Source organism: Cnephaeus nilssonii (assembly GCF_951640355.1).
Source record: "Cnephaeus nilssonii genome assembly, chromosome: 20".
NCBI lineage: Eukaryota > Metazoa > Chordata > Mammalia > Chiroptera > Vespertilionidae > Cnephaeus > Cnephaeus nilssonii.
The window spans coordinates 41,042,118-41,066,859 of record NC_137091.1 but is presented as its reverse complement, the minus strand read 5'-3'; the positions used below and the strand labels follow the sequence as shown (position 1 = coordinate 41,066,859).

The following is a 24,742-nucleotide window of genomic DNA, read 5'->3' as shown; positions in this document are numbered from 1 at the left end:
TCCCACAAGATAAACTGTCAGAGGTCTAGATGCATCCAGGCACAAGCAGACTAAAGAAAGCAACAGCATCACACCGACAGTAAGATATTCAGCCACAGTTACTGTTTTTGTTTGTTAATCTTCACACAAGGATTTTTTTCCATTGATTCTTTTAAAAAATGCTTTTATTGGTTTTTTTAGAGAGCAAGGGAGAGGGATAGAGAGAGAAAGAAATATGGATGAGAGAGAAACATCATCCATCAGCTGCCTCCTGCACACCCCTTACTGGGGATGGAGCTAGCAACCAGGGCATGTGCCCTGACCAGGAATCAAACCCGTGACCTCTTGGTTGCTGGGTGGATGCTCAACCGCTGTGTCACACTGGCCGGGCTGCATTGATTCTTAAGAGAGAGTGGAAGGGAGGGAGGGAGGAAGGGGAAGGGGAAAGAGAGAAAGAGAGGGAAAGAGAGAGAGATTGAGGATTGGCTGCCTCTCTGGGGATCCCATTTATCATCCAGGTAGAGCCCTTGACTGGGAATGGAACCTGTGACCCCTCCTTTGAGGGCTGCTGCTCTAACCACTGAGGACACCGGCCAGGGCACAGCCACAGTTACTTTTCAGTCACACTTATATGTGCTATGATTTTTAAAAGTCAGGAAAAAGGAAGAAGGGAAAGATAAAGAAAAAAAGAGGTCATGTGCCAATAGCGCCTGAGAACTGACTGAAGTGAACCATCTTATGCATTTTTTTTTAAAGTGGCTGGTTGCTCAGTGGTTAGATCGTTGTGGTGGAGGGTTCCATTCCAGGTCAAGGGCATGTACCTAGGTTTCAGGTTCGCTCCCCACTTTCAGGGCGCCGGGGAAAGGCAACCAGTGGAGGTTTCTCTCTCTCTCCCCCTCTCTCCCTTCCAGTCTTTCTGAAAAGCAATGGGAAAAATACCCTCAGGTGAGGATTATCGACAAAAACAACACACACCACAACATTTTTTAAAGGTATATTTTTATTGATTTCAGAGAGGAAGGAAGAGGGAGAGGGAGATAGAAACATCCATGATAATGGAGAATCATGGATTGGCTGCCTCCTGCAAGTCCCCCACTGGGAATCGAAGCCCATAACCTGGGGACGTGCTCTTGGCCGCAATGGAACCTGGGACCTTTCAGTTCTCAGGCCATCGCTCTACCCACTGAGCCAAGCCACAGTGTGTTTTTTTTAAGTGGTGACCTAAGGAAAGCGCTACCTGTGGAGGATTCTGGGAATTGTAGTCCAGGGCAGTCAGAGCCACTTCCGCTCTAGGAAGGGGGCGCTGCAGCCCTCGTTTCTCTGGGGGATTGTGCGGAGCGACGCGGGACGTTCGCAGTGCCTTCTGGAGGTGAGTGAGTGCGGGAGCCCTCGGTCCCTTCCCGGCTTGCCTGGGCGCGGGGGCCGCAGGTGCCGTCTTGCTCGGAGGAGTAGAAGCCGCGTTGGCAGGTCTGTGCCTGCTCCTGGGATGGAGTTGGGGGCGGGCCGGGGTCCCGATTCTAGGGTGGAGGTCTCTGGGCCCGGTTCCCTCGCCTCCCTTACTTCTGCTCGCTCTGCCGCCTCCTAATGATACCTTGGAAGAGTTGTGTAATTGCTCTATTGCTACCTTGAGTGCAGTTAATACTAGTGGCACTGGATGCGGCCGGCCCAGTCACCCCCCAGCCAGCCAGTAGTGTGTGTGTTCGTGGCTCCCTGCGGGGGAGATTTCACAGCAGGAGTGGAGGTTATCTTAGGAGTCTGTTTATTAATTCTGGGGACAGTTAAGAGTTTAGGAGAAAGGAAATAAAAAGTCCATGCCAGATATAAGGTGTGGGCACACTCCAAAGAGAGCCTGGGGCTGGCTTCCTTTCTGTTGGGTTTTAGCTGCTTTCCAGAGGCGGAATTTTTTTTTGTGTGGGGGGAGGGGGTGCCTCGCTGAGGGTCTCAATAGAATATTCCTCAGCTTTTCCAGGTGTGCCCTTTCAGGGTTAGGTCTCACTGCTTGGTCAGCGCCAGGGCAGGGGTCATTAGTCATTGCAGCTGGCCCTGGCCTCCCTGCCCTGGTTTTGCAGCTTTTCTGGGCCTGGAGCTGAAATACAACTGAATCCTATATGTTATCTCTAGAGAGGAAAGGTCAGGGGGGAGGTCTAAACCCATGACCCTGCTTTCCACCTGGGTGACCTTCTATATCTAGCTGTTAATTGTGGTATCAGTTTTATCAACAAAAGAAAAACTCAAACTTACAGAGAATATAAGTTTATCTGAGCCAAACTATCGACAATTGTCAGGAAGCAAAATCTCAACGGCTCCCGAGAACGGCAGTTTTTGCACCTTAATTATTACATTACAATCAGGAGAAGATGCAAGTGGGTTACCTGAAATGCCTCGGTGATGGATTACGGAGGTGAGAGAAAGCAAGACGGGAAACCTCCGGGATTGGGTGAAAAGTAAAATGATAGACACGTCTTTTCATAGGTGGGTACAGGATACCTACCAGTCAACAATTAACAGGATAAAAACAACAAGGAGGATTTGTAGTCTCTGCTCTGGTGCATTGGCTGAACCCTGCGGGTTTGGAAAAAGGGAAGTTACCCTGGCATTTCAAAGGAATGTTATCTTAGACTCGGCTACGGTAAAGATAGACTTTTGTCGGGGAAGATTCTAGCCTAGGACAAGCCATAAACTGCTTTTAGTTAAAAAGTTTTAATTTCAGCCCTAGCCGATTTGGCTCTTTGGATAGAGCATCAACCTGTGAACTGAAGGGTCCAGGTTTGATCCCAGGCACATGCCCAGGTTTCTGGCTCGATCCCCAGTAGGGGGTGTGCAGGAGGCAGCCGATCAATGATTCTCTGTAATTATTGATGTTTCTCTTTCTCTCTCTCCCTCTCCTTTCCTCTCTGAAATTAATAAAAACATATATTTTTAAAGTTTTAATTTCAGACCATCCTTTGTGGTTACTTTAGGTCTCTGAGTTTGCAAGGCTGCCACGTGGGCCTTCCCTGAGCTTGTCAGGTGAGCGTGTGGCCCTTTCGGTGCATAGTTTGTGGAGGTATCTGTCTGTATCCCCATTCTACTTGCTGAGGAGTTTTCCTACCCTCCCACTACTACCTTGCCTCGGTAGTTCCTCCCTAGGAGGGGTGTTGTGAGATTTAGGTGAAGTAAAAAGATGTAAAAATGCTTAAACCTTATCAATCTACTAGAGGGCCCGGTGCACAAAATTCGTGCACGGGGTGGAAGGGGTCCCCCCAGCCCAGCCTGCACCCTCTCTAATCTGGGACCCCTCGGGGGATGTCCGACTGCCGGTTTAGGCCTGATCACTGGGATCGGGCTTAAACCGGCAGTCGGACATCCCTCTCACAATCCTGGACCGCTGGCTCCTAATCACTCATCTGCCTGCCTGCCTGGTTGCCCCTAACTTCTCCCCCCACCCACCCCCACTGGCCTAATCGCCCCTCACTGCCTCTGCATGCCAGCCTGGTCGCCCCTAACTGCCCCCCGCTGCCAGCCAGGTCGCCCCCAACTGCCCCCCCTGCCAGCCAGGTCACCCCCAACTGCCCCCCTCTGCTGGCCTGATCACTCCCAACTGCCCCCCCACCGGCCTAGTCGCCCCTCACTGCCCCCCCTGCCAATCTAATCGCCCCCAACAGTACCCCCTGCTGGCCTGGCCACCCCCAACTGCACCCCCCCTCCCCGCCGACCTGGTTGCCCCACGCAGCCTGCTTGTTCAGTCGTTTAATCATCCCTCACTAACCCCCCTGCTGGCCTGGTCGTAGGCAGCCATCTTGTGAGGGCATGAGGGTCAATTTGCATATCGCCTCTGTATTATATAGGATTCTTTCTGTTGGAGAAGCACTCCGTCCCTGAAAGCTTCTGTGATGAGCCTGAGCTCCAGCTGCAGCCCACTGGCCCTTCTCTGCCCCCAGGGGAGTGCAGCTCTTCCTGGATGGCTAATGACCCCCCACCCTTTTTAAAAGGAAGAAGTGGGTCCTCCCAGCTGGTGCCTGGAGGATGTCCACTGTGATTCATCCTGGACCAGAGATTCAGTTGTGCCATCTTCCAACCTCTTTTCCTCTCTCAGCCCTGACTTCTCAAAGAGGGTGCAGAGAGGAGGGAGTGACCCCTGGCTCCTGGTAACATTGTCCCAAAAGTGTGTGTCATTTCTGTTCTCAATAGGGAAGCAGACTTCCTTCACTCATTACCAAGTTTTCTCTATTGGGCAAACGTTCAAATATTTATAGAGTGAAGGGGAGGTTGGATGAGACAAGTGCTGATGAATGAGTAACAATATTTAACATGTTGAGTGGCACATAGTCTTCTATAGGTTTTATATGCTTTAATTATTTAATCCTCATAACAGACAAAGATACTACTATTATCTGTATTTTACAGATGAGAATGTTGATAGGTGAAGAGTTTAAGGGAACAGGGAAGACACAGAACTGAGAATTTGAACCCAGGCAGCCTGGTTCTTGACCTTCCCGCCATACTCTCCTTCAGCCCTAAGAAATGGTAATCCCGAGGACTGAAGGAGGGAGGGTCATTTGGTAATAAATTAGGACCTTAGGGCCCTTGAAGTCTGTGCTCATTTAATTAATTCCTTGTTATTTAATATGGCATTATGTTCCTATTCTGATTATAGAGTTCATTTGTGCTTATCATAGAGAATTTGAAAAATAGCTGAAGGAAGCCAAAAATTATCCATGATCCCACATGTAGAGATAACTATAAGGATGTGAATGTGCTTCTCTTTAGTCGTTTCTGTGTCTATTTATTTTTTCTCTGCGTCTCACACATTGTCATAGTTGTAGTGCTTTGGTCACTTGTGATCATGAACCTTTTCAAACACAAGTGGAGAGAAATAATATACTAATGAATTCCCACATTGCCAGCACAGCCTTCAACTGTTGCCAACCCTTTGTCCATCTTGTTATATAGTCCTCCCCTCTCTTTACTTTTGCCTTAGTGTTTTATTGCCAACACCAGACATGGAGGCAAGAGGATGTATGTTGGATTATTATAAATATATGGAGGTCAAGGGAGAGAAGACATGAACAATTCTGAAGTCCTCACCTGGTAACCAGGAGAATGGTGGTAGGTGAGAAAGCTGGGGTCCTGAAGAGTTGCAGTTAAAGGGGAGGCGCTGAATGTTGTTTGCTTATTAGGAATTTAGTTTGCTCTTGGTTTCCAGCCGGTGTCTCCCCCTAAGCTGTCGATTTCCTTATTGTGGGGATTGTGTCGTTCTTTTCAGCGTGCCCAACACTGTGACGAGGTTGGCAGAGGGAAGTTACTCAATAAGTGTTGGTGGCTGGTGCGTGTGTCCACTGGCAGCTGGATACCAGGGCCTGCAGCCCCGAGAGATTGTTTTCTGGTTTCCTGAAGGCGGATTAGGTGGCAAAACTGTGAAAAGGATCCATATGGGTATCTCTGGCCCTTTATCTCACTCACTCTTGGCTGTACAGTTGACGTACAGTTATTGACCATAGTTTCATGTCCTAGCACAGGTTCACTTACGAACGAACCCGGACAAGTGCATCATTTATCATTACATAATGACAATGATAATTAGCATTTCTTGGGAGCATATTATGAGTCAGACAGAATGTCCATGTATTAACTCATTTCTTCCTCAAAACAACATACAGACGAGGCACAGGATGATAACTGACCTGCAAATGTGACTGGACTAGTCACTACAGCACTGGCACTGCACCATCCCTTCTGAAATAGCACCTCCCGTTTGCTTGTCTCCCTTTTTTCCTGCCATATTTTTCTTATAGTGTCTGTGACTGGCTGATGCATTCTATAGTTATGTTTCCTACCTGCCTCCTCTAGTGTGATATCAGCTTCATGAGATCGGGGACTTTAATGCGCCGGGCCCATGTTCGATGCTCAATAAGGATTTGTTGAATGGATGAGTTGATTCTGGTGATTAGTAAGGAGGCTCTCAGCTAATGTGATACAGGATGTATCTTTATCAGCTATAGATTGAGTCATTCATTATTATTATTTTTTTAACAAATCTGTCTTGAGTGCCTGCTACATGCCAATGAGCTGGAGAAAGAGTAGTGACCAAAACAATGGGCCTTCATTAAAAAGATGGATAAATACAAGGAAGGTAAAAAACTAAAACATACAGGAGTACGTTAGAAAGTAATGACACTAAACATAAAAAGGGAGTGAATGGAAGAGGGATGGAAGAGGTGGGGTGGGGGATTTAAATGATATAAAGCATGTCCATGGAAGAACTCTTTGAGGAGAATGACATTTCAGTAAATACCTCTTGTGAGATCTACCAATCAGAACATCACTTTTAAAATTACATAAATCAGTAGGCTTTGCCTTATCCAGAAGCCCATGATTGACCCTTTTATGAATATGTCACTTTTACAGATGACCTTGATGTTGTTTGAGCAAAGCCAGTAAAATAAGAAACCCAGAAAAAGGAATTGGAAAATGTAGGTCATCTTCTCCTCCTCCCATTTGGGAACTACAGGCTTAGAATGGCTCAGCTCAGAGGAACCTCAGACATAGACTAATCCAGTCCTTCCCCGGCTACCCAGTGGAGTGCGTTTTCAGTCAGTCTCTGATTCCATGGGTTTTGAGTACCATATTTTCCGGCGTATAAGACAACTTTTTAACCCAGGAAAATCTTCTATACGCCCAGTCGCCTTATACGCCGGAAAATACGGTATTTATTCTATGCTAGAATCTAAGGATAAAAAGATGTGTTCATGATCTCCAGGTGATGGAAGGCTTCTCAGAGTGGCTGGCAGGCAGCAGGCAGGTGAGCAGGTGGCGGGCAGGTGGCCAGCTAGCCAGGTGCCCCAGCCCCAACTTGCTTGCTTTCTCTCACCAAATACTGTGAAATGTCAGGTCTCCTTGTAAAGCTCCATTACGGAGCAGAGCAGGAGAGAGCAGCAAACTGAAGAGGCAGAGCAAGGGAATTGGGCGTTACGAATGGGTATTGCTTCCAGACTTTGAGAAGTGGATGCATTGCTCTCGTTCCGACTAGACTGCTTCTGCCTGAAGTAGGAAGGCCCATGAACATGAGTAGCTATCAGGCATTGCATGCTTAGTCGAATGTATTCACTGAAACCTCTTAACAACGCTGTGAGCTAGATAATGGTGCTATCCCCACCTGATAGATGTGGAATAGGCACAAAGAGCTAGTGGGTCCAAAGGATCAATAGGGGGATCCTGGCGATATGCCCCACCCAGACCTTTGGGCCTCCGAGTTTGCTTTCACTGTCATGGCCAGTACATCCCAGTGCCCTGCATTTCCCACGGTACCCAGGCTGGGAGTGCTAACCCTGGGAGCGTCAAGGGACTCTGTGCTAGCCTTACTGCGTGGAGCCGGCGGGCAGCTCACTGCACCAGGGCCCCTGGCTGAGAGGTACTGCTGTGGGCCAAAGGAGGGGGTCACTTTAAAATCCACACAGAGCAGCCGTGTGTGCCAGGGCCCGTGTCTCATGGCTTCTTTCTCCTTTGCCACTTCTGCCTTCCCAGGGTTCTGTGCTTCTCCAGGAGCAGGAGAAATGGCCAAGTTCCAGGTGAGTTGAGTTTTTATTTTGATCTCTTAAAGATCTCTTCTCAAAGCTTAGACACAGCATCTTTCTCTTCCTGGGGAAGGATAAAAGACAGGTGTTTGTTATGTGCCTGTAACTAGCTGGCCTTTTATATTGGTTCTGTTTTTGTTTTTGTTTTATTTTACCATCTTCGTTTCACAAATAAATGGTGCAGGGATTCATAGATATAAAAATAAGTTTTAAAAGCCACATTACTACACTGCTACGTCAGCTGTTTTCCCCTATGCAATATTACATATAATTTCAGCCAGAGTATATGAACAATTTTCAATCTTATGTTTTCACTTGAGTTTTCTGTGATTCGGCCTTCTTTTATATACTCGTTTCAGAAGGTTTCTACTTTTGGTGTGTGAACTTGAGAAGCTACAAACAAGCATACCATACACTCCACTGTGCCTCTGAAAAAAATTTATTTTTATTTATAACACTTTTGCATGGGCTTTTAAAAATGAAATATAATTAAATATAATTTAAAAATGGGCTCCTAATTTTTATTGTTAAATGAAGGAGCTCTTTACATATTTCATCACCACAAAAGGTTCCCTCGTGCCCCTTGCCACACCCCGGCTGTAGACAACACCTGATTAACTTTATGTCACGACAGATTAATCTTTCCTAAAGTTCAAATGGAATTATACAGTATGTCTTGCTTCATTTGTTCATCATTATGGTTTTGAACACATATCAATAGTTTTTATTGCTGCATAGTATTACATTGTATGGGTATATACCACAATTTGGTTATCCAATCACCGGTTCTTAGTTTTTGGCTATTCTATATAATAAAGAGGTAATATGCAAATTGACCATCACTCCAACACACAAGATGGCCACCCCCATGTGGACACAAGATGGCCAGCAGGGGATGGAAGTTGTGGGTGATCAGGCCAGCAGGGGAGGGCAGTTGGGAGGGACCAGGCCTGCAGGGGAGGGCAGTTGGGGGTGATCAGGCCTGCACGGGAGGGCAGTTGGGGGGAACCAAGCCGGCAGGGGAGAACAGTTAGTGGTGACCAGGCCTGTAGGGGAGGGCAGTTAGGGGCAATAGGGCTGGCAGGGAAGCAGTTAGGCATCAATCAGGCTGGCAGGGGAGTGGTTAGGGCGTGATTAGGCTGGCAGGCAGGCGAGTGGTTGGGAGCCAGCATTGTGAGAGGGATGTCCGACTGCCCCTTTAGGCCCAATCCAGATCGGGCCTAAACGGGCAGTCGGACATCCCTTGAGGGGTCCCAGATTGGAGAGGGTGCAGGCTGGGCTGAAGGACACACACACCGCCATGCACGAATTTTGTGCACCGGGCCTCTAGTTGTAAATAAAGTTCTATGAGGACTTGTGTACTAGACTTTTGGATGAACATGGGTTTTCTTTCTTTTTTTGATAAATAATTAGCAGACGAATCTCTGGGTCATATGCTTAGCTTTTTAAGAAACTGCCAAATATTCTCCACTGTGGTTGTATATTTTACGTTCTCACCAGCAATATGTGAGAGTTCTAGTTGCTTCCACCTCATTTCCAGCGTTAGATATTTTCCATCTTTTAAATTTTAGCTGTTGTAATAGCAGTAGTATAGTGGTATATCCATGTGATTTTCTTCCTTTTTTTTTATCAGTGCGATTTTCATTTGCATTTCCCCGATGCCTGAGGATTTTGAATATCTTGTTTTCTTTTTGACCATTTGTATGTCCTCTTTTGGAATTGTTTGTTCAGCTCTCCTGTTCAATTTTTAAATTAAGTTGTGTTCTTACTATTGAATTTTACGAGTTCTTTTTAGATTGTGGATACAAGTCCTTCTGACCCATGAACATTTAGATCTTTCATTTATGTCTTTTTCATTTATTTGAGTCTTATTTCCTTTCTCTGCCATGTTTTATGGTTTACAATGTGTAGATTTCTTATACATATTTTGTTATATTCATCCCTAAGTGATGTTTTGGATCAGCTATTCTAAATGATATTGTTTTTGAAATTAAGTTTCTATTTAATTGATTTTTGTATCTTGACTTTACTAAATTTGCATATTCTAGTAACATTTTGTATGTCACAGATTTTTCTGCAAAGACGGTAAATAAAGATTTGTCCTTCTTCCATTCCCATCCGCATCTCCATTCTGTTGACTTCTTTTCCTTCTCTCATTGCACTGGCTAGGACTGCTAGAACAGTTCAGGATAGAAGTACTACCATGTACAGCAAGCATGTCAAACTCGCAGCCCGGGGGCCGCATGCGTCCCACAACGAGTATTTTTGCAGCCCAGCAAATATAACAGTATGTAAGAAACGTTTTAATAAAAATTTTGTAACTTAATTTTTACAATATCCTCTTACACGTAATTATTACTAACGAACTACAACGTTCGCTAATGACTGATTACTATAATTGTGTTGCATTCATTTCCCTTACACACCTTATGCGCAGGCACACCATTTCTCTCCACTAATACTAGCAGCGAATATTTTAGCAGCTGATGGCCACGTCATTAGTCTTGAACTGAGCTGTTTGGTGTGCACAACAGGAAATATTTAGCTTTCGGAGAACAAGAAAAATAGGTTTATTTGCATTACGCTTATTAATTTGTGCAGTTATGCAGTGTCTGGTAAGTTAATGTTCAAGAAAAAATATTAATTTTTATTAAAATGTTCTATTTATGTTAATGATTACTCATTTATTTCAGCCCTTTGTATTCAGCATGTCTCTTGTCGAAATAAACCTACGTTTCTATGAAAATGGAAGCTTTTGGGTTTTTTTGCGGCCCACATACACTTAAACCTTGTTTATTTGGCCCGTGTTAGCCTTTGAGTTTGACATGCTTGCTGTACTGCCTTGCCTTGCTCCTAATATCGGGGAGAAGGCATTCAGTCTTTTGCCATTACCTGATGGGTTTTTGTAGATGCCTTTATTGGGGTTGAGAAGTTTCTACTTGGAGTTTTTATCAAGAATGAGTGTCTAATTTTGTAAAACCCCATTTCTGTTTATACTCAGATGGTTGTGTGTTCCATTGGTTCAGTTTGATTCTTTTGAGCGTTATTTTTAAGCTTTTTTCGGGTGAGTCTAGAGTGACCTTTATCCTAGAGCAGTGGTTCTCAAAGTCATTGTTTTTGCCCCACCGTGGGACACTTGGCAATTCTGTAGAGATTTCTAACTGTCATGACTAGAGGGGTGGGTACCACTGGCAACTACTAGACAGAAGCAAGGGAAGCTGTGGAATGTCCTACAATGTTCAGGATAACCCCCACCCCACCCCCCGCCACAAACAGGTGTCCAATGCAGTAGTGCCACTGATGAGAACCTCCCTTCTAGAGATAGCTTAGCCCTTTCACTAAAGCCTTTACTAAAGGGGCTGCTGTTGCTCGTCCCTAGTGATCAGTGAGGGCTTTCCACATTGGCTGTTTGGAATTCACACACCTCTGAGTCCTGCTAAGCTCTGGGAACCATTCAGCCCGTGGCTCCCCAGCCACTCTAGGCCGGGCCTGTGTTTTTTCATCCTGTGCCTGCTCCGTTCCGTTTTTGGGGGGGGGCTCGAAGGGATGCAGGGTGCCTGTGCAGGTCGGCAGCGCTCTTGCTCTGCATAGCTCCCTTCCTTCTGGAACTCCGCCTGGAATTTCCACTCCCCTGGCCTCCCAATTCTCTGATTTCTGCCTCCAAGTCAGAGAGGCTCTGTTTGGGTTCCCCTGTCCTCTACCAGCAGCTCAAAAATTATCTACAAGCAGCCCGGCCAGCGTGGCTCAGTGGTTGAGCGTCGACCTATGAACCAGGAGGTCACGGTTCGATTCCTGCTCAGGGCATATGCCTGGGTTGCAGGCTCAATCCCCAGGGGCGTGCAGGAGGCAGCCTGTGAATGATTCTCTCTCATCATTGATGTTTCTTTCTCTCTCTCCCTTCTTCTCTGAAACCAATAAAAATATATATTTTTTAAAATTATATACAAGCAGAAATTTACAGTCATCATAGGGCTCATCTCATTTGTTTCCTTGATTTCAGGGATTAAAGGAGTGTGCTTCAATGTTGAAAACAGTTTCATATATTTTGTCCCTGTGTTTCCTACTTACTCATGATAAGAGGGGATGTTCAGCACCCGTTCCCCTGTTCTAGCCAGAATCAGAAGTTTCCCTCCCCTGCATTTTTAATGACTACATCGTATTTCAATAGATTAATGTTTCTTAAAAAGTTTCCTATTTCTATGTATTTATGTGGTTTAAGGTTTTTGTGGGGTTGTGGGTTTTTTTCACATAAAGGTTTAGTGTATTCATCCTCTCATGAAAAACCTGCACCATCACCACAGATAAAGTCAGCGAGGAATCTTTCCTCCTTTCTGCCGGCACCAGCGTTGGCCGTGGAAACCCCCCTGACTTTCTTCACTTTCTTCGTGCGTCCCTTTCTCTGTTTTCTTGAGGTCGTCGTCTTCTCATCCAGGCATGTCTTGCAAGTCTGTGTTTGGGTTCATTTTTCTCTGCGCAATCCAAGGAGTCATAAATGATGCCAAAGCCAGTGGTCTTGCCACCACCAAAGTGGGTTCTGAATCCAAACACAAAGATGGCATCAGGTGTGGTCTCATACATGTTGGCTAGTTTTTCCCGAATTTCTGTCATGGGTAGTGTTGCCTTCCCTGGGTGAAGGACATCAATGACCATTTGCTTCCACTGAAGGAGTCTGTTGGTCATGAACTTCCTGCTCCAGATGGTTACTGTGTCATTCATGATGAAAGTTAATCTTCAAGCAGCCAGGGAGGGGGAAAACTGGTTTAAGGTTTTTAAAAAGTCGTTTTAAAGAGCACCGACCGGGAATCGAACCAGTGATCTCTTGGTTCATAGGTCCGTGCTCAACCACTGAGCCACACGGGCGGGGCGGTCCATGTGTAAATTTGTTTGCATGCGCTGCAGCGAAGTCCGTGAGACTCCGAGCTTGCCAGAATGTCTTCAAGTGGATGTTCTTGGTTCTTCCTGAAGGCGTTGCTGCATGAAATCCTGTTGTGTTAGGCACTAAGTGTGATCTCCGGCTTGTGGAGATCACTAACAGCCGCCTGCTGCTGCAAACGCTGAGCAAAGGGATGTATTGCTGATGCTGTGGGCGGACTCCTGACATGGAAATAGTGCATGCTTGCTCTCTGTGTTAGAACAATGGAGTGCTGATTTCTGAAATAAAATTCAGTGATTCTTACGCGTTGTTCCATTGTGAATTTTTCCATAATAGATTTCCACAAAAGACATTTTTACAATCTGAAGCATATTTTTTAAAATTACGGCCATAAAAGTTATGATATTTTTAAATGGTAACGTGACTTATGGGCCACGCTGTAATCTCTGGTATGAGCACCATCATACAGATGAGGAAATAGATCCAGGCATTTGTCTGAAGTCATGCAGCTTGGGAGGGGCACAGCTTTGGGATTTAAACGGAGGTGTGCTGGCATGAACACCGTCACTTTGAATGCTCTCACAAATAATGTCACAGGTAGGTGGCCTGTGCCTTGAGGGCACAGAGGACCCATTTCATTGCTCCTCAGGAAGGGGGCCCTGCTGGTTGGTCAGGTTGTCACAAAGTGACACAACCCAGGCTTAGTGACTGTGTGAGTGAGGAAGGAGAGAGAAGGGCTATCAGACCCGGTTGGGAATAAATTGACCTAACATTTCTGGAACAATCGGGTAGTGCTAATCAATATATGAAATGTACAGTACATCCCCCATGATTCAAGACTTACAGTTCAGGGTGCTTCCTGTAGAAATACCCACAGATGACACCAAGTGAAAGAAACGGGTTGTTTTGTAAATTGCGCACACTTTGGACGGGACTGTGGAAAATTAGTGTATGAAATTGACATGCTGGGTGGAGATGAGGGGGAAACTACATAAAATAGACTCAGGGCCGGCAGAATCCAGGACAACTTCCCCCCATCCCCTCTGCCCCTCAGTGCTGCCCCGCTCCCCGTGGCCATTGGTCGTAAAGTTGAGGTCACCTGTGTTTGGTGCTGTAGGAGGCGGTGACCTTCCAGGACGTGGCTGTGGTCTTCACGGAGGAGGAGCTGGGGCTGCTGGACCCGTCCCAGAGGAAACTGTACGGAGACGTGATGCTGGAGAACTTCCGGAACCTGGTCTCAGTGGGTGAGGACAGGCGCCCTCTGCCACTGAACGTCAGCTCCCAGGAGTATTTTGATTTCAAATGTTTCAGACGTTGGGACTCTTGAAATGTGTCCCCAAACTTGGGATCTCAGTTTCCCAAGTCCTGTGAGATATCCTGTCTGTACCTTTCCCTTTTTTTGAAAATGGCAGGAGCGACATCTTGGTGGCGTTTAAAATCAGTTGTTTGGTTACATCTTTATTATATTGAACAAAATAGAATAAAGACAGCATCGCTCCTGGTCGGACCCTCAGACAGTGTAACCAGAATTGTGAGTAAATCAGGAAAGGATGATCGTTGTGAGCAGTGGCCCATCCATTTGCCCAGTGACATCCTCCCTGCCTACCACCCTCTCTCCTCCTTCCCTCCCCTTCACTTCACTTCACTTCACTTCACTTCACTTCACTTCACTTCACTTCACTTCACTTCACTTCCTTCTTCCTTCATGCATCTTCCCCCCCACCCCCCACATATATTTTTATGGCTTTCATAGAGGAAGGAAGAGGGAGAGAGAGACAGAAACATCAATGATAAGAGGAAAACATTGATCAGCTGCCGCCTGCACGCCTCCTGGCGGCTAATTCCAGCATGTCTTAAATGCAAGAAGTTTCGTCAAAAGGTTGATGGAACTTAAGGCTTCAGCAGGGCTGAAGTCATATCACCTGCTGCTGGAATAGCTGGAAGCATTTCCCCACACCTAAGGATTTGCATATATTATTGCCTGTCACTAGAACAGCCAAAGGCAGTTTCCCCAACCTGACAATGCCTACTGTATACCAAACCTTAACCTTCGATATGTATATCTGCCTTGCTTTGGGGCAATTTGTGTTAATAAAAAAGCTAGGGGTCCAGAGATTCAGGGAACTTGGTTACTGAAGCTAGGTCTCCTCTGGCTCCCCCATGTATTCCAAATTTATATTTCTAGTCTCTTTATTAATTTACACACAGCCCTTCTCCAGATTCCTGAACCCTTCTAGATGCTGAGAAAGACCCCGGCACACGCCCCCTGCTGGGGAGGAAGCCCGCAACCCGGGCACGTGCCCGACCAGAAATCGAACTGTGACCTCCTGGTTCACAGGTTGACACTCAACCACTGAGCCACATGGGCCAGGTGTCCTTCATTTATCAACCCACAACTGTGGTGTATTGAGCTCCCCAGCCAGGGCTGCTTTGCCTTCTTGAACAAATCTTTACTATTATTTTTAAATTTGGGGCTAACATTTTATTGAAATATATACAGAAAACTGCATAGATTATAAACTTATGCCTCTGTGAATTTTCAGGGACTGAAATGACTTCTTATTTGTTTAACTTCTTTTTATTGAGGTAACATTTCCATATGCACACCTAAGCATTCAATTTGATGAATTTTGACAAATTGATACACCTCTCAGGAAGCTGAACAAATCTTATAGCATATTCAACTCCATCTCCCTTATTAAAAGTTCTTTTTGGCCCTGGCCGGTTTGGCTCAGAGGATAGAGTGTTGGCCTGTGGACTGAAAGGTCCCAAGTTCGATTCCAGTCAGGGGCACATGCCTGGGTTCCGGGCTCAATCCCCGGTAGAGGGCATGCAGGAGTCAGCCGATCGGTGGTTCTTCTCATTGATGTTTCTATCTCTCTCTCCCTCTTCCTACCTCTCTGAAAACAATAAAAATATATATATTTTTAAAAAGTTCTTCTTGGCAACATCAAAATATCCCACGATTTTATATTTTGTCCATCTAGTTGCCCTGCTCCACCCATGGAGAATGTCCCAACAGGTCTGTTTTCCCTCCACAGGTACACAAACTAAAGGGTTTCTTCTCCCTTAAGGATTCTTATAAACAAAAGCTCACTGAGAATGGTGGTAGTCGGATCTCATTGTTTTCACTCCTCCTGGAGATAGCTCACAAGTGGAGGGAGAAACAGTGTGGCGAAATGATTATCTCATAACATTACTACTCTTCTGATGAATTTCTAACCTAATTGTAATTTTTATGGTACTTGTATTAGCTACTTATACCTGTATCACAAACTACTCTTAAACTTAGCAGCTTACAACAACAAGCATCTATAATAATAAAAGCATAATATGCTAATTAGACCAGACAGCCGAACGACCTTCCGGATGTCCTTCCGGGTGTCCTTCCAGGCGACCTTCCAAGCAAAGCCGGGGCTGCGAGGGCTGAGCCCCTTGCACGAATTTCGTTCATCGGGCCTCTAGTTTATTTATACTTCTGTGAGTCAAGAATCTGGAGGAAGCATAGTTGGATGATATGGGTCAGGATCTCATAAAGTTGCTGTCAACGAATCCAGCAGAGCTTCAGGCCTTTGAAGGCTTAATGGGACTGAAGTATTGAGTTCCTGGATGGACTCATTTACATGGTTGTTGACAGAAGGTCTCAGTTCCTTGCCGTGGGCCTCTCCCTTGAGCTCCTGAGTGACCTCAAAACTTAGGCAGCTGGTTTCCCCCAGCTGCTTACACCTGAGAAAGTGGAAGGCAGAAACCACAATGTCTTCTATGACCTAACCTTGGAAGTGATGTCCTTTCACTTTCGCCATATTCTATTGCCTTCACAGACCAATCCCGATACATTGTGGGAAGGGATTTGATAGGATATGGACGTCAGGAGGCGGGATCATTGGGGACCATCTGTATGCTGGCTACCAGGGCACCTTCTCATATGTACAAATACATATGTACAAAGCATGGAAGATAATATTAGCCATTTACATTTATCATAAAATTCAGCCAAATTAAGTGGCAACAATTATCATAGGATTTTTACTCCCATAAGATGTGTCAGTTATGGGAATGAATTTTCTAGCTTTTTCCAGTTATAATGTTCTCCAATTGAATATTACATATTTTCCCTTTTGCTGAGAAAAATCCCTGGTCTATAGCCATGTATTTCTCATTTTGACCTCATATGTAAGTCTTGGTATAGTTCCAAACAATTCTCCTTAACACTTAGCAGTTAGATGCCTATTCATCACATCATTGTTTTCATAGGCATGTAAAAGCCAATGACAAAGTCCAGCTGATTCAATATGGTCTCCCAAAGTAGTTGACCTGAGAAATATTTTTATCTTTAAACAGACATTTATTTGTCTTCATTTTCATTTCTGAAATCTCTTTATCCTTCCAGGACACTGGAATCAAAATGAGATAGAAACTCTTCAAGAAGTTGGATTAAGGTATCTTTTCCATGAAGACCATGTGTGCTGGCAAATATGGGAACAACTTATAAGTAAGTTAACCAGAAATCAAGACTTGATAAAAAATCTGCAAGGCAAGATGTCTGATTTGCCCAAACAAGATGATTCCTCCTTTCATTTGTGGGCTGGAGAATCTACTCAAGTTTCTGAAGATGAGAACTGTGCAATCAAGTTTCCAGGGAAAGTTAAAAGTTCTAATAGTATAAAAAGTCAAGAGTTTCCAATTAAGACCAACATGAATTTCTGGAAGAAAATGTATCTCAGAGAGTCACAGAATTATCAGAATAGGTGTCAGCAGATTGATGGAAGATGTAAACTGTACAAGTGTGATCGTTGTGTTATGAGAAGGACCTCTCATGACCACGATGATGATCAGGAAGTACAGAAAGGCGTGAAGTCTTGTAGCCACAAGAATTGTGGAAAAGACTTCATGAAGAAATCGTTCCATCATAGTGTGATCAACTCAGGAAAGCAAACCTCTGATGAGAATAGAAAAGGCCTTGGGCCCAGTCTTGAAGTTCATCAGCAGTTGCACCTAGGAGCAAAACCCCATATTTGTAGTGAGTGTGGGGAGGGTGTCAGTTATAGTTCAATGCTTTGCACTCATCAAAGTATTCCCATAGAAGAGAAATGCAATAGGAATGATGAGTGTGGTGAGGACTTTAGTCAAAACTCACATTTGCAAATTCATCAGAGAGTCAACACGGGAGAGAAACCCTACAAATGTGGCGTTTGTGGGAAGGGCTTAAGTCGGAGTTCATATCTTCAAGCCCATGAGCAAGTCCACACAGGAGACACACCCTACAAATGTGCTGTGTGTGGTAAGTGCTTCAGTCGGAGTTCACAACTTCAAGTCCATCAGCGAGTACACACTGGAGAGAAACCCTACAATTGTGCTGTATGTGGTAAGAGCTTCAGTCATACCTCAACTCTTCAATCTCATCAACGAACCCACACAGGAGAGAAACCCTACAAATGTGCTGTGTGTGGGAAGGGCTTCAGTCAGAGTTCACTTCTTCAAGACCATCAGCGAGTCCACACAGGAGACGCACTGTACAAATGTGCTGTGTGTGGGAAGAGCTTCAGTCGGAGTGCACATCTTCAAGCCCATCAGCGAGTCCACACTGGAGAGAAACCCTACAAATGTTCTGTGTGTGGTAAGAGCTTCAGTCGGAGTTCAAATCTTCAAGTTCACCAGCGAGTCCACACTGGAGAGAAACCCTACCAATGTGGTATGTGTGGGAATAGCTTCAGTTGGAACTCACAACTTCAGTACCATCAGCGTGTGCACACTGGCGAGAAAACCTACAAATGTGATGAGTGTGGGAAAGGCTTCATGTGGAGCTCGTGTCTTCATGTTCACCAGAGGATCCACACAGGAGAGAAACCCTTTAATTGTACTGTGTGTGGGAAGAGCTTCAGTCGAATCTCAAGTCTCCAAGCTCATCAGCGCGTCCACACTAGGGAGAAACCCTACAAATGTGCTGTGTGTGGGAAGAGCTTCAGTTGGAGTTCACATCTCCAAGACCATGAGCGAGTCCACACAGGAGAGAAACCCTACAAATGTGCTGTGTGTGGGAAGAGCTTCAGACGGAGTTCACATCTTCAAGCCCATCAGCGAGTCCATAGAGGAGACAAATCCTACAAATGTGCTGTGTGGAAAGAGCTTCAGTTGGAGGTTACATCTTCAGGACCATGAGCAAGTCCACACTGCCAGGAAGTCCTACTGATGTGAAGAGTGTGGGAAAGGCTTTATGAAGAGCTCGTGTCTTCATGTTCATCAGAGGATCCACACAGGAGCAAAACCCTACAAATGTGTGTGGAAGATCTTCAGTCAGATCTCAAGTCTTCAAGTTCATCAGCAAGTTCACACTGGGAAGAAGCCATGGAAATGTGAGACATGTGGTATGGGCTTTAGTTGCACTTCACGTCTTCAGGAACATCAACAAGTGCACAATGGGAAAAAATCCTGCAAATGTGCTGTGTGGGGGACAGGCTTCAGTCAGACCTCAAGTCTTCAGGTTCATCATAGTATATATAATGGAGATACGTCCACTACAAGTGATGAGTGTGATAAAAGTGTCCTTCAGAACTTAGACTTCGAGCTTCCATCAGATAATCTACACTGCAGAGAAAGTTGTGTTTTAAGAATTCAGGCATGAGTTGAGTTTTGTTTTGTTTTTTACAGTCATCTGCATCCCATTGGAAGAAACCTCTTTGTTACATGAACGTGGTCAGTATTCTAGCAGAGCTTAAAATGTCAGTTCTTAAGAGAATGCACCCCAGAGAAACCCTATAAGAGTAGTACTGTTTATTTGTCAGAACCTCCACTTCCACTAAAATCTACACAGGATAGAGGCCTTAAAAATAAAGACCAGGCACCTTAGCAACGTTAAAATGATGGAAATCCATGTCCATGAGAATGGAAGCTCCATGGGGTCAGGAAGTTTATTTACTGCTGACTGACCGTGACCTCAAACCACTGCCTAACAAATAGAAGGTGCCTGGAAATGTCTAACTTGGTGGAGAAGAATACCTATTATAAATAGAACAACTACTTGAAAAATTTAATGAGTTCAACCCCAATTAGTCATAATTGTGCTAGGAAAAGGACTTTTGTAAGAAACCATAAATATTAATTCAAGCAAATGATCACTTACTAGAAATACACAAAATCATGCAATGTGCAATTTGAATGTAAGATTTTTGCAATTGGCTCCTGACCTCTGCTCTCAGCTTTACTTTTCAAGCAGTAATGGACTGAAGCGTTTAGCTTATCATTTAAGACGTTCTCTGTGCCATGTATCATCAGGAGTTAACAGCATAAATTTCCCTTATTTTGTGAGAGGAGCAGATAGCATGAAAACAGGAAAACTTGATTTTAATTCCCTACAGCTTCATTACAAAGAGGTGGGGGGAATAGATGTGGAACTAAGCTTTTAAGGCGCACTACACTCTTAATCCCGCCCAATACTTCTCAGGTGCCTCAGTGGAGTTTAGGTTTGCTTGTTTAAGTGGTTTACTCAAACAGGTGTATGTTTACTAGAGGTAGGGGACAGTCTCCCACAATTATTTTTCTTGGACCTTCACTTCCAGACACTGGATACTTATGATCCACGATATAGCAAGTTTTATGTCGGTTATGGTATATTATTATTTTTACAAATTGCTGGATTTCTCTTACTAATTTTGTTCATGAGGGATATTGATCTGTGATGTTTTGTATCTTATACTCTTTGGTTTTGGGATCAGGGTAATGCTAGCTTCATATAATGAGTTGGGAAGTGTCTCCTGTTTTCAAGAAGAGATTATGTAGATAATTGGTGTTATTTCTTACTTAAATGTTTATAGAATTTACTAGTACAACCATCTGAGTGCATATTGTTTAGAAGTGTTTTTTAAACTATGGTTTCAGTGTATTTCATACTTAAGAACTATTTCGATTATCTGTTTTATTTTAGGGAAAGACTGTTTTTGGTTTTGGAGGAATCGATCCCTTTCATATAAGTTGTTGATTTATATGTACAGTTTTTCATTTTATAGCCTTAATATCCTTTTAATGTCTGTAGTGTCTGTTGTGATAGCCTCTCTTTCATTCCTGATTTTTATTTTTCTATTTTTTTCTTTGCCATTCTTGGTAGAGGTTTATCAAGTTCATTGATCTTTTTGAGAAAAACAACAACACAGTTTTCAGTTTGATTTTTCTCATTGATATTTGTTCTTTTGACTTTCCTAAAATGCAAACTTAGATTATTGACTTGAGTCCTATCTTCATTTCTAATATAAGCATCTAATGCTATAAGCCACTGCTTAGCTGCACTGCACAAATTTTATTATCTTATATTTTCTTTTTAAAACGTTTTTATTTGAGAAAGAGTGAGAGAGATCAATTTGTTGTTCCACCTGTCCATGCACTCACTGGTTGACTCCTGTGCATGCCTCGAACAAGTACTAGACACACAACCTTGGCGTATGGGGACAACACTCAAACCCATTGAGCTATCCAGCAGGGCTATTTTCTTTAAAATATTTTTCTAACTTCCCTTGAATCATCTTCTTTGATCCAGGGGTTATTTACAAGTATTTTGTTTAATTTCCAGTGTCTAGAGATGTTTCTGTTTTCTTTCTGTTGATTGGTTTCTAGTTTAATTCTTTTGTGCTCTGAAAATATGTTATATGGTTTTAATTATTTTAAATTCATGGAGGTTTGTTGATGACCCAGGAGTATGATCTATCTTGGTGACTGTTACATGTGTCCTTCAAAAGAATGTCTGTTCTGTTGTCATTTTCCTTGTCGCCAGGTAGAATATTCTACATAAATGTCTATTATATCCAGTAGTTCAGTTCTTCTGTATCTTTGCTGATATTCTGCCTAATAATTCTGTATATGGCTGAAAGAGGTCTGTATTGAGGTCTCCATATATAATTGTGGATTTGTCTATTTCTCCTTTCAGATTTACCAGCTTTTTCTTTTAACTATTTTTGAAATTCTATTGTTGGGTGTTTATTCATTTAGAATTGTGTTCACTTAATGAATTGATCCTGTATCATTATAAAATTTATCATTGGTAATTTTCTTTACTCTGAAGTTTACTATGTCTTAAGACACAAGACATTGGAAAAAAACAATGTGTACTCATAAGTAACCTTCACACCACTGTACATTTCTGGTTTTAAAACCAGGAAATTGGCATTGACACGATGTTATCAACTAAACTACAAATCTTTTTTTGTTTTCACCCATTTTTTAATTGAAATTTCTATTGAGATCATTTAAGTTGACATACAGTTGTAAGACATAATAAAGACATATATCTTGTACACTTTGCCGGCCTTCCCCAAATGCTTTGCATATTATAAGCAAGGCATTAACATTTATACAATCCACTGATCTTAATCATGTTTCTTCAGTTTTACTTGTACTCAGTTGTGAATTAAGTGCTATACAATTTTATCACCTGCGTAGATTCATGTACCCACTACACCAGTCAAGATACTGACAATTCTTGCCCATTTGTAACCACACTTACCTTCCTGCCACTCCCTCACCCCACCCCTAACCTGTTATGACCATTGATCTGTTGTCCATTTCTATGATTTTGTCATTTCTGGAATGTTACATAAATAGAATCTTACCACATTAAACCTTTTGGAATTGGCTCACCCCACCAACCCCCCGCCCAGCCTCAAAATTCTCTGGATATTCACCCAAATTGTATTTAGTTTGCCCATTTTATTACTGAGTAGTATTTTATGGTATGTACGTGTCGCGATTTGATTAGTCACTTGTTGAAGGACATTCGTGCTGGTTGTATTTTTGGCTGTTATAAAGCTGCTGTGAGCATGTGTGTGTAGGTTTTCGTATGGAGATGGGTTTCCTTTTCTCTGGGATGCATGCCCAGAAATGCAAATGCTGAGTCAGAAGGTCAGATGGTAGTTGCATATTTTCATCAGTGTTTGCATGCACTGTGTGTGTGTGTGTGTGTGTGTACTAGTATGTGACTATGAAATGTTATCCCTTGTATAGATTTGTATAGATTTTGGTAATTGTGACTCTAATCAGAAATCAGAACTGGCCCACCTGTGTCCCCCCTTTGGACGAGTCAGATCTTTCCTCCAACCCTACCCACTGAATATGTTCTCTTACTAGAATTTTGCCTATTATAAATAGAGCTGCTATGAACATTTGTCTGTAGGCTTTTGTGTGGATACATTTTCATTTCTTTTTAAAAAAATATATTTTATTGATTTTTTACAGAGAGGAAGGGAGAGGATAGAGAGCCAGAAACATCGATGAGAGAGAAACATGGATCAGCTGCCTCCTGTGTATGTGCCCGCAACCAAGGTACATGCCCTTGACCTGAACCGAACCCGGGATTCTCCAGTCCACAGGCCGATGCTCCATCCACCGAGCCAAACCGGCTAGGGCTACATTTTCATTTCTACAGGATGAATTCCCAGGCGCACGATGTCCAGATCATATGGTAGTTGTATGTTTAGTTTTTAAAGACTCCCAAACTCTTTTCTAGAGTGACTGTACCATTTTCACTCCTACCAGTAACTTGTTAAGAGATGCAGTTGCTCCCCATTCTCACTAGCATTTGATATTATTGCCAGCATTTTTATTTCTTTTCTTTTTTAAAAAATATATTTTTATTGATTTCAGAGAAGAGAGAGGGAGAGATAGAAACATCAATGGCTGAGAGAGAATCACTGATTGGCTGCCTCCTGCACGCCCCACACTGGGGATCGAGCCCACAACCCAGGCATGTGCCCCCGACCGGAATCGAACCTGGGACCCTTCATTCCGCAGGCCGACGCTCTATCCACTGAGCCAAACCGGCTAGGGCGCATTTTTATTTCTTAATCCTCACCCAAAGATATGTTTCTATTGCTTTTTAGAGAGAGGACGGGGAAAAGAAAGAGAAACATCGATGTGAGAGAAACATCAATCCTCCCGTACATGCCCTGGCCAGGGATCGGAACCGCCATCTAGGCACATGCCAGCCACTTTTCAGTGTATCGGATGACGCCCCATCCAACTGAGCCACCAGGCCAGGACAGTATTGTCGGTATTTTTAAATTTTATCTATTCTGCTGGTTGGGTAGTGGGATCTTAATTTGCATTTTTCTAACAGCTACAGCTGTCCTTTGATTAATGTTTGCATGGTGTCTGATAGCGGGGCAAAGGTGTTATGGCCACCGTAATGAGTGAGTGCCTTCAGAAAAGCAATTGAAGCAGGCAACTCCACAGAATGACAATTTATCATAGGGTAACTTACAGGACGACTGGGTTGGAGGGGAACGGAAGACCCAGCAATTTTGCACAGATTAATCTCTGCTGACAGACCTGTTACTGTATTTTTTGATACTATAGCTCAGATACTAATGATTGGTCTTGTGATAGACGATGGTTTATAATCAATACTTTCACCAGTGTTGATACTAGATGGGTCTGAGGCTGCCTGTCACTACTTGAGCCGAATGAAGCACAGACACAGGGTTGGATCACATCTGAGCATTGATGCCAATGATGCCGCCAGTATGGGGAGAGCAGCAGGTCATCCTGGAATTCTGTTCTGATCCACCCTTGTTGGCTGGATGAGGGAGAAGAGGCTGTGGGCTGTGAGTGTAACGGGAAAGGAGGGGGGAGGGTCTGGAGCCTTGCCTACCTGTATCATAATTAAAGCTTCCCCTGTAAACAACATAGTTGTTTCACTTTAAAAAAAATCTTGATTCTAGCCCTGGCCGGGCGGCTCAGCTGGTTGGAGTGTTGTCCTGTACACCAAAAGGTTGCAGGTTCGATCCCCGCTTGGGGCACATACAGGAGATAACCAATCCGTGTTTCTCTCATATCGATGTTTTTCTCTCTCAATCTTTCTCTTTAAAACCAATAAACATATACTCTGGTGAGGATTAACATATTATGTACGTATTCTAGAAATCTCTGTATTTATTATTATTATTTGTAAACACCACTCGAGGATATGTTGATTGATGTGCCAGGGAGAGGGAGGGGGGAGGTAAATATTGCTTTGTCGTCCCACTGATTTATGCATTCACTGGTTGGTTCTCGTATGTATCCTGACCGGGAATCCAACCTGCCGCCTTGGCGTATTGAGACAATGCTCTAACCCTGTGGTCGGCAAACTGTGGCTCGCGAGCCACATGCGGCTCTTTGGCCCCTTCAGTGTGGCTCTTGCACAAAATACCACGTCCTCGGCGAGTCTATTTTGAAGAAGTGGCGTTAGAAGAAGTTCAAGTTTAAAAAATTTGGCTCTCAAAAGAAATTTCAATTGCTGGACTGTTGATATTTGGCTCTGAGTTTGCCGACCACTGCTCTAACCAACTGAGGTAGCCGGCCAGGGCAGAGGTAG

General features: G+C 43.9%; 1 protein-coding gene and 1 pseudogene across 2 annotated transcripts; one reads left to right on the top strand and one right to left on the bottom strand.

Annotated features, from left to right (window-relative positions):
* Positions 1–2,895: 2,895 nt before the first annotated feature.
* Positions 2,896–23,391, top strand: LOC307092250 (zinc finger protein 222-like). The gene is made up of 5 exons (XM_079759468.1): positions 2,896–2,988; positions 7,483–7,526; positions 13,523–13,649; positions 16,796–16,897; positions 23,268–23,391. Exons 2-5 carry the CDS (start codon positions 7,512–7,514, stop codon positions 23,303–23,305), a joined length of 282 nt encoding a protein of 93 aa, XP_079615594.1. The 5' UTR covers positions 2,896–2,988; positions 7,483–7,511; the 3' UTR covers positions 23,306–23,391.
* On the bottom strand, positions 11,106–12,799 carry LOC307116306 (small ribosomal subunit protein eS24-like; annotated as a pseudogene). The gene has a single exon. The product of its transcript is annotated as a small ribosomal subunit protein eS24-like (transcript).
* Positions 23,392–24,742: the final 1,351 nt, after the last annotated feature.

What these genes read in the sequence shown, in the direction of transcription:
- LOC307092250 (XM_079759468.1), top strand. An exon ending in CCGGAACCTGGTCTCAGTGG is followed by an intron (nt 13,650 to 16,795) that starts GTGAGGACAGGC and finishes TTATCCTTCCAG; the next exon opens with GACACTGGAATCAAAATGAG. An exon ending in AATATGGGAACAACTTATAA is followed by an intron (nt 16,898 to 23,267) that starts GTAAGTTAACCA and finishes ATTGCTTTTTAG; the next exon opens with AGAGAGGACGGGGAAAAGAA.